At 40.9% G+C, this 14,766-nt stretch overlaps 1 protein-coding gene across 1 annotated transcript in view; it reads right to left on the minus strand.

Annotated features, from left to right (window-relative positions):
• LOC134611525 (guanine nucleotide-binding protein subunit alpha-11) overlaps positions 1-14,766 on the minus strand; it is a 50,406-nt gene that overhangs the window by 4,961 nt on the left and 30,679 nt on the right. Inside the window, exons 3-6 of the mRNA XM_063455472.1 lie at positions 12,204-12,358; positions 11,532-11,660; positions 9,608-9,737; positions 3,485-3,638 (exon numbers count right to left, since the gene is read on the minus strand). Coding sequence (XP_063311542.1) covers positions 3,485-3,638; positions 9,608-9,737; positions 11,532-11,660; positions 12,204-12,358 — 568 coding nt within the window. The remainder of the gene's footprint in view (positions 1-3,484; positions 3,639-9,607; positions 9,738-11,531; positions 11,661-12,203; positions 12,359-14,766) is intronic.

Genomic DNA, 14,766 nt, shown 5'->3' on the forward strand with positions numbered 1-14,766 from the left:
CTCTCACTGGATTATATGTTATGTTTTGGTGTACTTTTTAAACTTTGTAAAAATGTGTTTTTTCTGCCTGGAGATAATGGAGTTACTTACAGGACTTTACTCAATTATCTCCCAAACAGGCATGTCACAGACATGGGCATGTCACAGACTGTATGTTTGTTCTGATTGGTTTGTGTCCTGTGTTCCTGTGCTCTATCAGGTCCAGGGCTGTTCCTCTGGCCTGGAGAATTGTATGAAAGCCAACCTGAACCATTAAAGATCAGATCATTTTGCACCTTCATGAAGTCTTGGCTCATGTTTGGGGGATTGGAGAACTACACTCTGGGGATTGCTATAATCACTATACTCCCCTGAGTATAATCACTAAGCTCTTGTAAGAGCTGTTCCTGCTACGCTCTCGGCACTAAGAGAAGCCTACCCACTGGAAGCTGGATCCTGGTCTTGGGTCCAGGGTGGGTGGAGGACAGCGAGATCCCAACCAAGCTGCGGCGGTTCGTAGGGTTTGCGGTGGTTATGGTACTCGCCAGTACTAGGAAGCAGCAATTGACGGAGGTACCCGGTCGGGGTGCAGACGGTCCGTCACAGTCATGTTTTAGTTACATGCTTATCTTCACTAGTTATGTTTATACCATATGTCATTGTTAACCTGTGTATGTACCACTACACTTCAAAAATAAAGGAGGTTTTAAAAAAAAAAAAAAAAAAATATATATATATATATATATATATATATATATATATATATATATATATATATATATATATATATTTATTTATATTTTTTTCCCCTTTGGTAGAGGACAAATGGTCACCATGAGTCTCACAATTATATAGAGAGCCGCTTATAACTAGCAGTTTTAAGCAATTTTGCATCTATAAATATGCTCAGGATCAGATGTCAAAAAAGAATGCTTAGGTTGTGCAAGATCCATCCAATTGGACATGAATATGCTGTGTCTAAATCGTTTTGAAACAATTTTATAAGGAATTTCAAATAAAAACTAAAAATCATAACAGCCAACAAGTTGCAGAATAAGGGACAATACATGCTGCAATAAACATGTTTAACAATAAAGTCCTATGGCATTATTATTGGTATTTATATAGCGCCAACTTATTCCACAGCACAATATTAATGTATGATCCATGGTAGAACATCAATTCAATACATCAGAGAAGATCTCTAATAAAGGGTGTGATAAATATTCCAGTGTTAACATATTTGAGAGGCTTCAGCAAGTATGTGAGAAGACAGCCAAATTTTCATAAACAATGTACACACATCGAGATAAACATATGATAATATCTCCAAAGGCTGTTTTGGAGATTATCTTGTAAGAATATCAAAGTCTTCATATCAAATCCAAGCTCTAGCAACAAGACTTTTGAAAGATTTGGCATGTCAAAATTTACTAAATCTGTAACGGAAAACAAAAAGACTCACAGTCACTCCAAGTGTAAAGCCGCAGGCAGAACAAAGACCTCTAGTCAGGTCGAAACGCTGCTGGGCATTTTGTTGCAATAAATCTGCCTGCGGCTTTTCACTTGGAGTGCCTGTGAGTCTTTTTGTTTGCCTTGTCGTATTGGGATTGCTGGTCCTTCTCCGGAGCACCCGTGGCCGCTGAGATAGAGTGCGGTTCCTGCCACCAACCTTGCTACATCTTTAACGAAAGCTTCTCCAACCTTAGCATGGGTGCTGTTGGAATTGCACTCCCGAACCAACACATAGCAACTAAAAAGATTGTACATTCTTAGAAACGATGGATACTCTGTTGTGAACTGGCCTCTGTAGCCCTGCCATTCACTTAATTCATATAACACAGTTGTATCATTCCTTCAAAAAGACTAGTCAAATGTTTGGGTATGAAGTTGGGAGAGCAATTTAGCACTCCATCTAGACCTCGACTGATGGTCGTGAATTGCCACTGAAAGAAACCCAAGCTGCTAAGCAAATAGTGTAAGCTAGGTTAGGCAGGCCCCTCTTCACCTACTGTTCCCATATGGGTAATATGTTTTGTTAGTATTGTTCTAGCTATTGTACAGTGCTGTGGCTATAAATAATTGTAATTGTAAGCACTGAGGTACCAAGTTGGTGTGGTATTTCGTGAAGCACAGAGTATGGACAAATGCAGTATCATGTTCATGTCTGGATCCAAAGCTCAGGACCAGGCATTCAGATTATGTTACATACATAATGTCAATTCAACAAGGTATACTGCCAACACGTCTATTGGACAGGTAAAAGGATAATAGGATTGTTTTTTATTTTATATTTCACGAACAGTGTGTATAAAAGGGATGCGCTATTCATATCGCCTGACGCCCGGGACATGCAGTTCCAGGCGCCGGGCAGGTAGTTCTTTTTTGCTTTTAGCCCTGCTGCGGGCTAGCAGCAGAGTAACTTGTCGGGTCCTCGGCGGTTTGCCCTGTGGGTCACTGGGTGCAAGGCCCCTCCCGTCTGCCCAGAGAGCCAGCCCCTCCAGTCTGCCCACAGAGAGAGGCAGCACAGTCTTCAGCTCCGCCAGGTGTGAGCTGCAGACTGTGCAGTATCTCGCGACCTATAGCCAATCTGAGTGTTGCCGGGAGTTGCCACGGCAACGCTCTTACTGCCTGGATATTGTGAGATACTGCACAGTCTGCAGATCCCACCCGGCAGAGCGGCAGACTCGAGGGAAGGCACACCGGACCACCAGGAAACAAAAAATAAAAAAGGTATTTCTAAACACCCCTCATTCGGTCACCAGTCACCACCCACACTCTACCACCAGTTTTTGAAGGGGCGCTCTAGGCACCAGAGCCATTACAGTTTAATGTAGTGGTTCTGGTCAAAGATGTTGACCCAGTAGGCTCAGCAGTGTAAGCACTGCCTTTACTGTAACCAAGCATGTCAAAGGATATAAATGGCCACATGAGATTGACTCACTTAAATATAGTTTTATTTTTTGATAAAGTAAGCTACAATTCTCATTTGGAAATTATTCTGTTTAAGTTCACTACCTACTTACATTTTGTTAATTGCATTGAGGTATTGTTAGGTATGTCTCCTCACTTACTATCAATAAAGACCTTATTTAAATATGGTTTTGATAAAAAAAATATTTTTTGTATCAGAACAAGTAGATTGGGCAAACGCCTTAGTCCCTGGACAAGTAGAAGTTTTTTGTTTGTTTTTTAAATTTCAACACTCCTGGTACAAACTTTTACCAGGTACAGTGTTGCTGCCATCTACTTCCACATCTTTAGCTCATGTGCTACAGACCTGGACCTAGTGAATTGTAAAGTATTTCTTTTAAAGGATGTTAATTCAGGCTTTCACGAACAAGGTGGGAAAAACTCTTAATACAGTAGATAGCAGGTTGCTTCATAGGCATACATCAATTAATGCTATTCAAATTAGGATAAGGCACTTTTTGTGTGCTCACATTTGTACACCTTAAGCTTGTACATTGGATTATCTTTACGGGCATGCAATCACTGCTCTCACCGTCAAACTCTGGAAAGTAGTCTACAAGGTGAGAATACATGATCTTATCTTCCAGCAGGTCTTTCTTATTTAGGAACAAAATGACAGATGAATTCTGGAACCACGGATACGTGATGATAGTTCTAAACAGAGCCTTGCTCTCCTCCATACGATTCTACAAAAAAAAAAAATGTATCTATTAGCCTTTAAAATCACACTGACAACAAAGAATACAGTGCAAGACGAAGGAAAAAATAAATGAAATAGAGATTTAAAAAAACTAAATCAATATAGCAGTTTAAAGCACCATATGGTCCTCCAGACAGTGTAGTTAGTTCAAATAAAAAACCCATTATGTTCTCCATGTAGAAAGGTATTCTAATAAAATCTATTCAATTCTTATATGTAAGAGAAACAAGGACAGGCATATTGGAAGTCTCAGTTTTTCAATTTGTGCTCGCCATTTATATAGCGCTTCCGTAGCGCTGTACAATATTATGAGAGAGGGGATTTAACTCTATAAATAGGACAATTACAAGAAAACTTACAGGAACGATAGGTTGAAGAGGACCCTGCTCAAACGAGCTTACAGTCTATAGGAGGTGGAGTATAAAACTGGAGCTGGAGGAGAGAGTGCTGCCCTTTAGGAGAGAGCAAGAGACAGGTATGTGAGGTAGAAGTTAGTCTGGGAGGCCATAAGCTTTCCTAAAGAGATGAGTTTTAAGGCACTTCTTAAATGATTGAAGACTAGGGGAGAGTCTGATAGCGGTAGGCAGGCTATTCCATAGGAAGGGAGTCGCCTGTGAGAAGTCCTGCAAGGTCATACGGGTGTGAGCAGTGTACAGGAGGTGGTCACGGGCAGAGCAGAGAGACGAGAAGGGGCATACCTATGAATCTGTGATGAGATATAAGAGGGGCTAGAATTGTTCAGTGCTTTGTAGGCATTGGTTAGCACTTTGAATTGACTCCTATAAGATACAGGAAGTGACAGGAAGGACTGACCGAGGGGTGAGGTGTGAGAGGACCGACTACAGAGGAAAATCAGTCTGGCGGCAGCAGCAGCATTCATTATTGACTGTAGAGGTGCAATACGGCTTTTGGGAAGACCAACCAGGAGAGGGTTACAATAATCCATGATGGAAATTACTAGAGCATGGACAAGCTCCTTGGTAGCATCTTGTGTAGGAAAGGGCCGGATGCGGGCTATGTTCTTAAGATGGAATCTACAGTATTTGGCAACATACTGGGTGTGAGGCTCAAAGGTGAGGCCAGAGTCAAGTATGACGCCAAGACAGCGCGCTTACAAGGATGGACTTAAGTGGATAACACTAACTGAAGGTAAAGCGAAAGAGGAGGATCAGTATTAGGAGGAGGAAAGACAAGGAGCTCAGTTTTAGAGTTCCCTGCAATGTATTGTCTCCCTCAGATATACAAGAGCCAGAAGGCAAGTCCAGTGCCTATAACACCCCTGTCGAAGCGCAAAATGCACATTTTGCTGCAGCCTCTTAGCCCCAGTCTCTGACAATAGGCACTAGACTTGCATCTTGGGCGTAATCACCTCTGGCTACTAACATAGGGGAACACCTGCAACTACTGCACAAGACTACGGACGAGAATATATAGGACACTGAGGAGGATAACATAGTGGAGAGATTTGTGAGACTCACAATATGCCTATAATACTCACTAACTAATGCATATTTATAATATATTTTGCTTTAATAAATTGGCATATGGAGAACATTATGGTGTTTTAACACTGTGTATAATCAGAAACAAGGATCCCAGTGGAACTTTTCCGTTATTTTCTTATTCAACGGAGGGTTTTGTTTTGATATCAAATGTGTTATTAACCCCTTAAGGACACATGACGTGCCTGACATGTCATGATTCCCTTTTATTCCAGAAGTTTGGTCCTTAAGGGGTTAAAGGACCACTATAGGCACCCAGACCACTTCAGCTTAATGAAGTGGTCTGGGTGCCTGGTCCCTCTAGGATTAACCCTTTTTTCTATAAACATAGCAGTTTCAGAGAAACTGCTATGTTTATAAATGGGTTAATCCAGCCTCTAGTGGCTGTCTCATTGACAGCCGCTAGAGGCGCTTGCGTGCTTCTCACTGTGAAAATCACAGTGAGAAGACGCCAGCGTCCATAGGAAAGCATTGTAAATGCTTTCCTATGACACTGGCTGAATGCGCGCGCGGCTCTTGCCGCGCATGCGCATTCAGCTGAAGAGGAGGAGAGCTCCCCGCCCGGCCCTGGAAAAATAGGTAAGTTTGACCCCTTCCTCTCCATCCAGCCCAGCGGGAGTGGGACCCTGAGGCTGGGGTCACCCTCAGGGCACTGTAGTGCCAGGAAAACGAGTATGTCCTTTAAGAACCATCAGTTGTCTTTCGGCAGTTTGACGATAACTGATGCCGATATTCTGTACATTTAAAGTTTTTTCAAAAATAGACAATTTCTACATAGCTGACAGCAATCACACTCCTATCATTCTCAGGCAGCCGGAACATGGTAGAATCAGTGAGGTCACATCATATACAATGCTGTTACGGATAGGGGTGTGATTGCTGACATCAATTGCACTCCTATTACTTTCAGCCAGCTAGCCCAGTATGTTAAATCATCCACTGTCTTACTTCCCTGCTTTCAGTTGAGCTTAGCATGCAGGAACCCATAGTGAGTTGTGATGCGAGGTTGCCACATGCCATTCCCCCGCCTGGCGGCTGGGGTTTCCAGATGCATTAGATGGCATGTGGTGACTGGAAGAGGTGAGTAAGTTAACGGCAATATCTGAAAATTGCAAGATCGAATATCAGCTATAATATTCGGCTGAACCGATAATTGACCTATCCCCAACTTTAAACATCTCCACATTTGCTTTGTCATTCTAGATACATTAGAGATTAATATTGTGGTATTTTTCTCTCTCCCATTAGTGGCTTTAAAATATTTGTTTTCACTTATAACTAGTTCCCAAATGCTTTTTGCTTCCACATGTGTATGCTCTGGTGGTGGTGATTTTTTTAAATTTACATTGTGATACTTTACCTCTTGAGAGTATAATTGTTTAACCCCTTAAGGACCAAACTTCTGGAATAAAAGGGAATCATGACATGTCACACACGTCATGTGTCCTTAAGGGGTTAAAGTGAACTCTTAAGAATTTAGACCATTGAATAGAACATCGAAAAATCACTTAAAACTTATGTTAAAGGAACACTATAGTTTTAGGAATACAAACATGTATTTCTATTCTACAGTTTTTATTTTACCATGTTAATGCTCCACCCCTCCCCCAGTTATTAATGGTAAGTTTTACTTCATGTTTCATATCTCATCTCCGTATAATTTCTCTAGGCTTTCTGCCAGATGCAAAGTACAGAGCTGATAATCACTGACCGGGAACCAAGATGGAGGTGATAGGGAAAAGGGGTGTGGATTTCCACATTTAAATTTTAAATGTGGAGGCGGAGCTTGCAACTCAACATGAACGGACGCCATATCTAACAGCTCCCAGAACACACAAACAAAATCCACAAAAATTCCCACTTTCCTGTAATCATCCAGCCACAATATACACCTAGACGGCTACAGCACAAAATACTGCACTTCTCAATGCCGTTCTTTCAACCGCAGAAGCTACAGAAGCGTAAAAACAAGATCGGGGCCTACCACGCACCATCAAGCCTAGGCCTCGAGGAAATCCTACGCGGACATCTGGCGAAACACACAGACCAGACGAACCTGCTGGACATCCCTGACATACCGGACCACACCCCGGCCATGGGACGCCTCTCCCAAAGGCACCAAGGTACCAGAGACGGAGATATAGGGTCCATGTTCCAAAAGCCCGCCCAAACCCGGACGGTACCCACGACCGCACCGCCGGAGCATATCCAGGCGCCCGCCCACACCCAGCAGTGCCCAGAACGACCGGGAAGCCCCCACATGAACCAACCAGGTATGGCACCCAGGGCAGCAGGGCAGGGACCCAACCTCCAAGGGCACTCCCCAATGCAGCAGCATGAACAGCCACGCACTATGGCACCACAGAGCCAAGACACACTGGGGTACCCTCATGCAACACAGCAGGATAGGGCACAATCCCTAACACAGCCCAGACCTGCCTCACCCAGAAACCTACAAATATCGCAGTCACCAGTAGTGGAGACGGAGGATGACTCAACCCCAACTACTAAAAAGGACCTGAAAATCCTGTTGGCAGACATCCACAAACTCCTGGCAGCAGATTCAGCTGTCCTCAAGACAGAATTAAACAAGGTCACAGAAAGGGTGAGCACCACAGAGAAAGAGGTGGTGTCGGTCCACACTCACATGAACAAGATGGGAGAAGCTATTAACCCCTTAAGGACCAAACTTCTGGAATAAAAGGGAATCATGACATGTCACACATGTCATGTGTCCTTAAGGGGTTAAACAACTACAACAGCAAACTTACCTATCAATCAAAATGTCCACCGTGGAAGACCGACAACGCCGCTCACACATCAAAATACGGGGCAGCCCCATGACAATAACAACCGAAGAACTGCCGCAATATATCAGGCGCCTGCTTAACACGGTGCTCCCACACACAGTGGTAAAGAAAATAAACATAGACGGCATATACCGCCTGCCGGGATCCCCCCATCTGAAGAACAAAGCAGGCAGAGACGTCATCCTCAGATGCGTCACAGTGCAAGATAAGCTTCACATAATGGCAAGCCTGAAAGACAAGACACCACTAAAGTTTGAAGACTCCTCACTAACGTTTTTTCAGAACCTCTCGAAAGCCACCCTCTTATGGCGCAAAACCTACGGACCACTTACCACACAACTCCGATCAGCTGGTATCGCCTACAGATGGGGCGCCAATGGGACTCTAGAAGTACCCCATGAGGGAACTACCCATGTATTGTCCTCAGTGGAGGAAGCATCTCCCCTTCTAGCCACCCTGAGACTGCCTAACCCGACGACTACACATCAGAGGAGCCCATTCGAAGCGACATGGGGCCCTGAAAGCACTAATCAGCACGAACCGAGACCCAGTGGGTCGCAACATCCAGTGCCGTGAACATTTGGAGCCATTATTACTAGCTTAGACAACCCACCAGTTGCACACCCGTGCCTTAGAGTTCCAAATGTTCAATAAGCTAAAGACAAACGTTTATGTCAATGGACATACAATTTCCTCTTCTTCCTATACCGACACACACGCTTTATCACCACGGGTTCACAGATAATTAACCCATCCACAGAGACCCGGGCTGCACAACACGCCATAAGCCCACACATAGCAAACCCAAACACCTGGCGTCCACCATACGATCACAGTCCCATCCCGCCACCCCCTAGGTCAGGGGTAATCAAGTTAGATAAACCACTACCGACAAAAAGTGCCACACCACTAAGGCATGTAGGCACTCATTCAACTCTGCACACAGGGCTAATCTATAGAACATGACCACACCACATACTGGCCTCCTCATGAACAGCCTGACAACCACACACTCACGCAAAGTGCCAACTCCAAGACTATCGCACACATATACAGCAAAAGCACACAGTGCCTTAATGGACACCCAAAAACACAAAACAATTGTATAACACTGTTCTTCTCTCTACTTATTGTTCAAATTGTTAATGTTATACCTGAATTGATAATGCTTGACCCAAAATTATGCACATATCACACAAAAAGATCTCTGTCACAAATGTATGAAAATGTGATTTGATGCACCAAAACGAAAATAAAGAATTTATAAATTTTAAATGTGTCCCGATTAGGGTCAATCATGTTACCAAGTGGCAGTACCATGGTGTGTATTATAGTAGCAAAACCTGGAAGTACAATTTTTTACTGCTGCATTTCTGTTCAGAGGCCAACTGTGTTTCATTGCCCTTGTATGTCCATGGTACAGGGACTATAAATTTGAATCTGAAAACATTCAAAGATCTCGGTTAGTGTTAAAATGCTGAAAAGGAGGCAAGATGTTAATTCACAAAACAATTGAAAATACAATGTATCCAAGATAAATTTAAATATTTGTTGGAGCTGTTAAATCTTTTATAACTTTATTTTAAGGTGCATTAAAAAAAAAAAAAAAAAACATAAATTACTCCCCAACTCATGAAGGGTACCTCATTATCCGATTCCACAAGGACCTGGTCATATTCACTTAGAGCTACAAGGAACATTATGGAAGTAACATTCTCAAAGCAATGAATCCACTTCCGTCGTTCTGATCTCTGACCGCCAACATCCACCATCCTATAATACAACAGAATGGTCAGTGTAACAAGATACAAATCTGTGAGAATGCAATCACAAATGTAAAAATTATTAAAACTAAAACAAACAAAACACAAGCCTACAATAACAATCTAGTTACTAACCAAAATACCCCTACAATGATTATTTTAACCCCATTTTAAATGAAATTGAAAATATACAAAGACTAACAACGTGCTATATTTATTGGCACATCTGTAAAGACATAGGGTTTAGTTCATGCCTATTACAAATTCAGAGCTCCTAGAAAAGAAGATGCCAGAAAACTATAAAGAAACACTGTGGGTTCGAGTTTCTACAGAAGGGACAGCACATTAGTGAATACAACACATCTGCAGTCAGACATAGGTAGTGTTTTGGCTGGAATTTATGAGCTACATGCATCTGAATAATAAGAATAATCCAGGAACCCATTGTGAAGAAAAGGGGTAAAAAGTTGTAGTCAACAATATTTCATGAAGGACAGGTCATGCTACAGCAACTTAAAGGAACACACAAAACACCACAAACACTGCAGTTTGCCCTGGTGGTTTCAGCGGCAGAATAACCCTTGTGCTGTCCTATGGCAAAAGTTAAACCATTTTAGCACGGTTTAACAACTTACCTGGTTCCTGCTGGGTGCAAGCTACAGAGCAAAGCAGAAGCATGTTGGACTGTGCTCAATAGCGGATATCGTCAACGGAGCGCTATCCAACAATGAATTAGGTCTTGTATTAGCCATAAAAAATTAACCCCCCCCCCCCAAAAAAAACCCACACACTAATGCAGGGACCGGGAAAAATAAAAATTACCCGGAACTTGTACACCAGTTAGACACTCCAGGGGTGTTTCAGGGTTGTTGATATACTCCCAAATATATTGCTGAAAAATTCTAACATTGCTATAAAAAAAATAGGCTTCGTCAATAAAGTCCTTTTTGCAATTTAAAGCATAGAGATGATTCTTTTATATGCTTCCTAAATGGTTAAATTGGTGGTTAGGTTTAGGAATAGCCTTATAAGGCTAGTCTCACAGTAATTAATATTATTTTGGTATTTGATTTATTCTGATGGATATCCTCTCCAGTCCGATTTATATATGAGTCTTTGCTACGTTCCACACAGCTTAGGATACTTTCAATAAATTCAGGTTGCAAATATCCTTGTGACATGGAAAAGAGACTATTTCTTTCCTAACCTATATTAGCCAGGCCTAATTCTACAAAAACATCTGACCTCCCCTGCTGGAGAAGATAAGATGTGGCGTGGGTGCTTAGAGGATCCAGTTACGTTGTCAATCCCTACTAAAAGCTTTCATTACCTACCTTCGGATGGCACCAGGGCATTCATTGCACAAAGTATAGGGGAAGGCAACCTTTGGAACTCCAGATGCCACAGAATGCTTTTACAGCCATAATGCTGGCAAAGCATCAAGGGAGATATGGTCCTAAACATTTGGAGTGCCGAAGGTTGCCTACCCCTGCACTACAACCACGACAGAAGGCTGTAGTTGATATAGTAATAAGAGTGTTCCTTTAACTGCATTCTACAAATAAGTAGACGTATTGCTCAGAGTATTGCAGTAGATGCAATATATTTTATAATTTGCCAAAGTTTTGGATTGAATTCTACACAAAAGGTTGCTATAAAAATCTATGTTACTGTAGGAGGAAGTGTTAAATTGCAAGAAAATGCATGCAAATATTTTCTATTTTGAATATATAGTCCTTTTTTAAATTACAAAAAAGTAACCCAAGTATGTGTCATATACAAAGTTAACATGCATTATATCTACCTGAATATGATATTCTCCAAGTCAAAAGGGTACTCAATGATACCAGTGGTTGGCACTCTGACCCGTAGCACATCTTGTTGTGTTGGCAGATATCCAGGTTTGGAAATGCGATCCACGTCTGTCAGATAACTGGAACAGAAGAGAAATAATTCAAACATCCTGTAAGGAACATAATTAGAAGAATCCTTTTTCACTCGAAAAAAGAAGTGAGTAATTTAAAAATGCTCCACACATCCTATCTAGCAATGCCACCAGTGTTTGAAACTCAGGAAACCATATGTCTATGCTTGGAAAATTAGAAGATACAACATAAGCAGCAGAAATCTGTTTAAGCTGATGTAAGATACCTTATCGTTCTATTAAGGTATATTATATAAAACCATTATTTGTGGAAAAATAGGGGTTTCCCATTAGCAATAAACCTCCAGAGTACAGCGTGGGTGACTGTACAGATAACATCTGATAAAAAAAAAAATTAATAAATAAATAAATAAATAAAATAAAAAATGAAAAAAGATACCACTTTTAATATTAAATGTCAATTAGAACCAAAGCCCTAGTCCAGGGATGGGCAACCTTCAGCACTGCAGATGTTTTAGACTACACCTCCCATGAAGCTTTGCCAGCATTATGGAAGATGTAGTACCGGACTAGTAATTCAGGCATACTCACTATTTGGCGGAATCTGACAGCTGGTATTCCCGCCGTCGATCATAGCATTCCTGGATCCCAGGGTCATTCCACAGGTTTTTGATTGCGGTCACATACGGCTGTTCAAAAGAGTTTACCTTTTCCACATCCACTTCTCGAACAATCAGAGCATTGGACTGAAGAAGAACATTAATGGGATGTCAATAATGGGTATATTGTATATAAAAAGCATACTCTACAGAAGTTGTGAATGCCTAAACAAAAATATCCAAAAATCACATTCAACTTAAACAAATTCTCTGCAGATGCAATCTTGCAGCAAACTGGCTGACCTATGAAATGGGTAGTGTTCTATTTAGGTCTGTAGTGGGATTGCAATCACCTGAACAAGCAGGCAGGGTTGTGAAGAGGACCAAAAATACATTTATAAGTAAAACACTTAACATTGTCACTTTCTTTTTTACTTCTAACAAATATGAAACACAATTATTTAAAAAAGAAAAGAAAAAAGGTCCCTATTAGCCATTTCATATTAGAGATCATTGGCTATAGCTGCTAGTTAAGTTATTTTAAACATATCAGCCATTTATAACCAGGAATCATCAAGTTCGATTCCACGTATTTGGTCTAGACCAGCGGTTCTTGAACTTTTTCACTAAGGACTCAAATGTTTAGTAGATAAAATAAAAAAATAAAAGACTAGCACTCACTGCAGCTTTCAAGAGGGTGCCTCTAATCCAGTCAAAAAATAATAATATATATATATTGAATATTAAAAGGTGGCCCTGCACCTAAGTACTAATACATTTCCGTTAATGTGTACCAACAGACAGCAACGTTTCAACCAAATTATAGAATCTTGATAAAAGACCTGGGTCCAAATGTTGCTGCTGTAAGTACATTTCAAAAGGGGTTTATAAGTGCTGAGGAGTGGTGTTCAGTTTGGTTTTAATTCAGATTATGTATGCTACATTAGCTTAGTCACCATACTTCTATTGGAAAATAACTCAGTGGCCCATCCTTCAGGTTTATAATCAGCATTAATATGTAATTTAGACTGGTCTTGGTTTCAAAGGGATTTCCAGTGCACTGGGGAAAGCAATGTAAATACAGTAAATGACTTATTTGCCTAGCTGCCATTTGTCTGGGACCCATTTGAAAGGATGTGTCTGTAGACTTGCACCAGCAGGGCCCACCACTGTTAAAAAATGATGTAGACTTGCACCAGGGTGACCATGTGAAAAGAAGATTGAGGACCACTTTTAGATCTGGACAAAGGGGTTTAAAAACCACCATTGTCTTCAATAATATTTGCAATAAAAATTCTTCCACTAACATCAATATATTTTAGGCATATCTTTTTCCAATTATAAGCAATGGCTTACAAGCAATAAATAATGGAGGTGTAAATATATAAAAAAATAAAATAAAATAATGCTCGCCCAGCAGTCATAAATATTGTCAAGACTCTCTCACTGAAGGTTTTTTAGCCACCACGCTACATTTCTGGCAGCCCTACCATTTTCATTCAATGACTGCAATCTTGAAAACCAATGCTCCTTTGGATTACATATCCTCTTTTACTCTGAGTGTTCCAGGATGGATTTTCAGCATAGATGTATAATTCCTGTAATCTTTCTATTTTCCCATTAAAGAAGAAAATTGAAAGGGAATAGGGATTAAAGTGCCATACTGATCTAATACACTCTAAACACTACAATAATAATAACTTAACATAAAAGGAATACTTGTCTACTATGAAAACTGTTAAAGTATATATATAAAAAAAAAAAAAAGTTTGTTAAAGTTGGTCCAAACCTCTCACACCCTATCATTAGCTGCAATCTAGCCATTCAGTTGATACCACATCTAGCCAATATATGACTAGTCAGTCTGCTGTAGCTCGAGCACAGGTTGGCGATGTCATTCCTAATCATCCTATGTTTTCACTGCAGCATGTTAGATTGAGTTTACCTTGTGGTGACAAATTCTGTTTCAAGACATCTGTTCCCTCTGATCTTCGCAATCATTGTAACCAACTCTCAACCCTGAAACTCCACATCCCTTCAACTCCACAACATAGTTACACTGCCTCCTCGCAATGTTATTTTGCCTTCTCCCAGTCTTACAAGATTTTACAAGTTGTTTTCCTGGCACTATAGAATCCCTTTAAGAATTTTTTTTTAATTGTATATAGTGCAGTTTCTCTCTCTGATAACTTTCAGTCGGCTGCTGACAACCTGGTATCTTTAGTCAAACTGAGTGACCAAAAAAAAATATGAAAAATTAAATAAAAATGTGAGGGGGTATTTTTAACTAAACAAATGATGAACTTATCTCAGCAATCTTCCAATAACCCCATAGCTTATATACCAAATATGATCAACATCTCTCCCGCCCACAACTGCTGTTTTATCCAACCCCAGACTCTTACAGCCTGGGCACTATACAGCATTTATAAAGTTTACTCTCAGGATTCAAGCACCAAGCACTGCTACTTAAGCCCTAAGCAGAGGTAGCATTTCTGGAAAACTAAGATGGACTAGGAGGGGAGAGGTACACTAAGGGACAGAGAGGGGAGAGG

This window comes from Pelobates fuscus, chromosome 5, assembly GCF_036172605.1.
Source record: "Pelobates fuscus isolate aPelFus1 chromosome 5, aPelFus1.pri, whole genome shotgun sequence".
NCBI classification, from domain to species: Eukaryota; Metazoa; Chordata; class Amphibia; order Anura; family Pelobatidae; genus Pelobates; species Pelobates fuscus.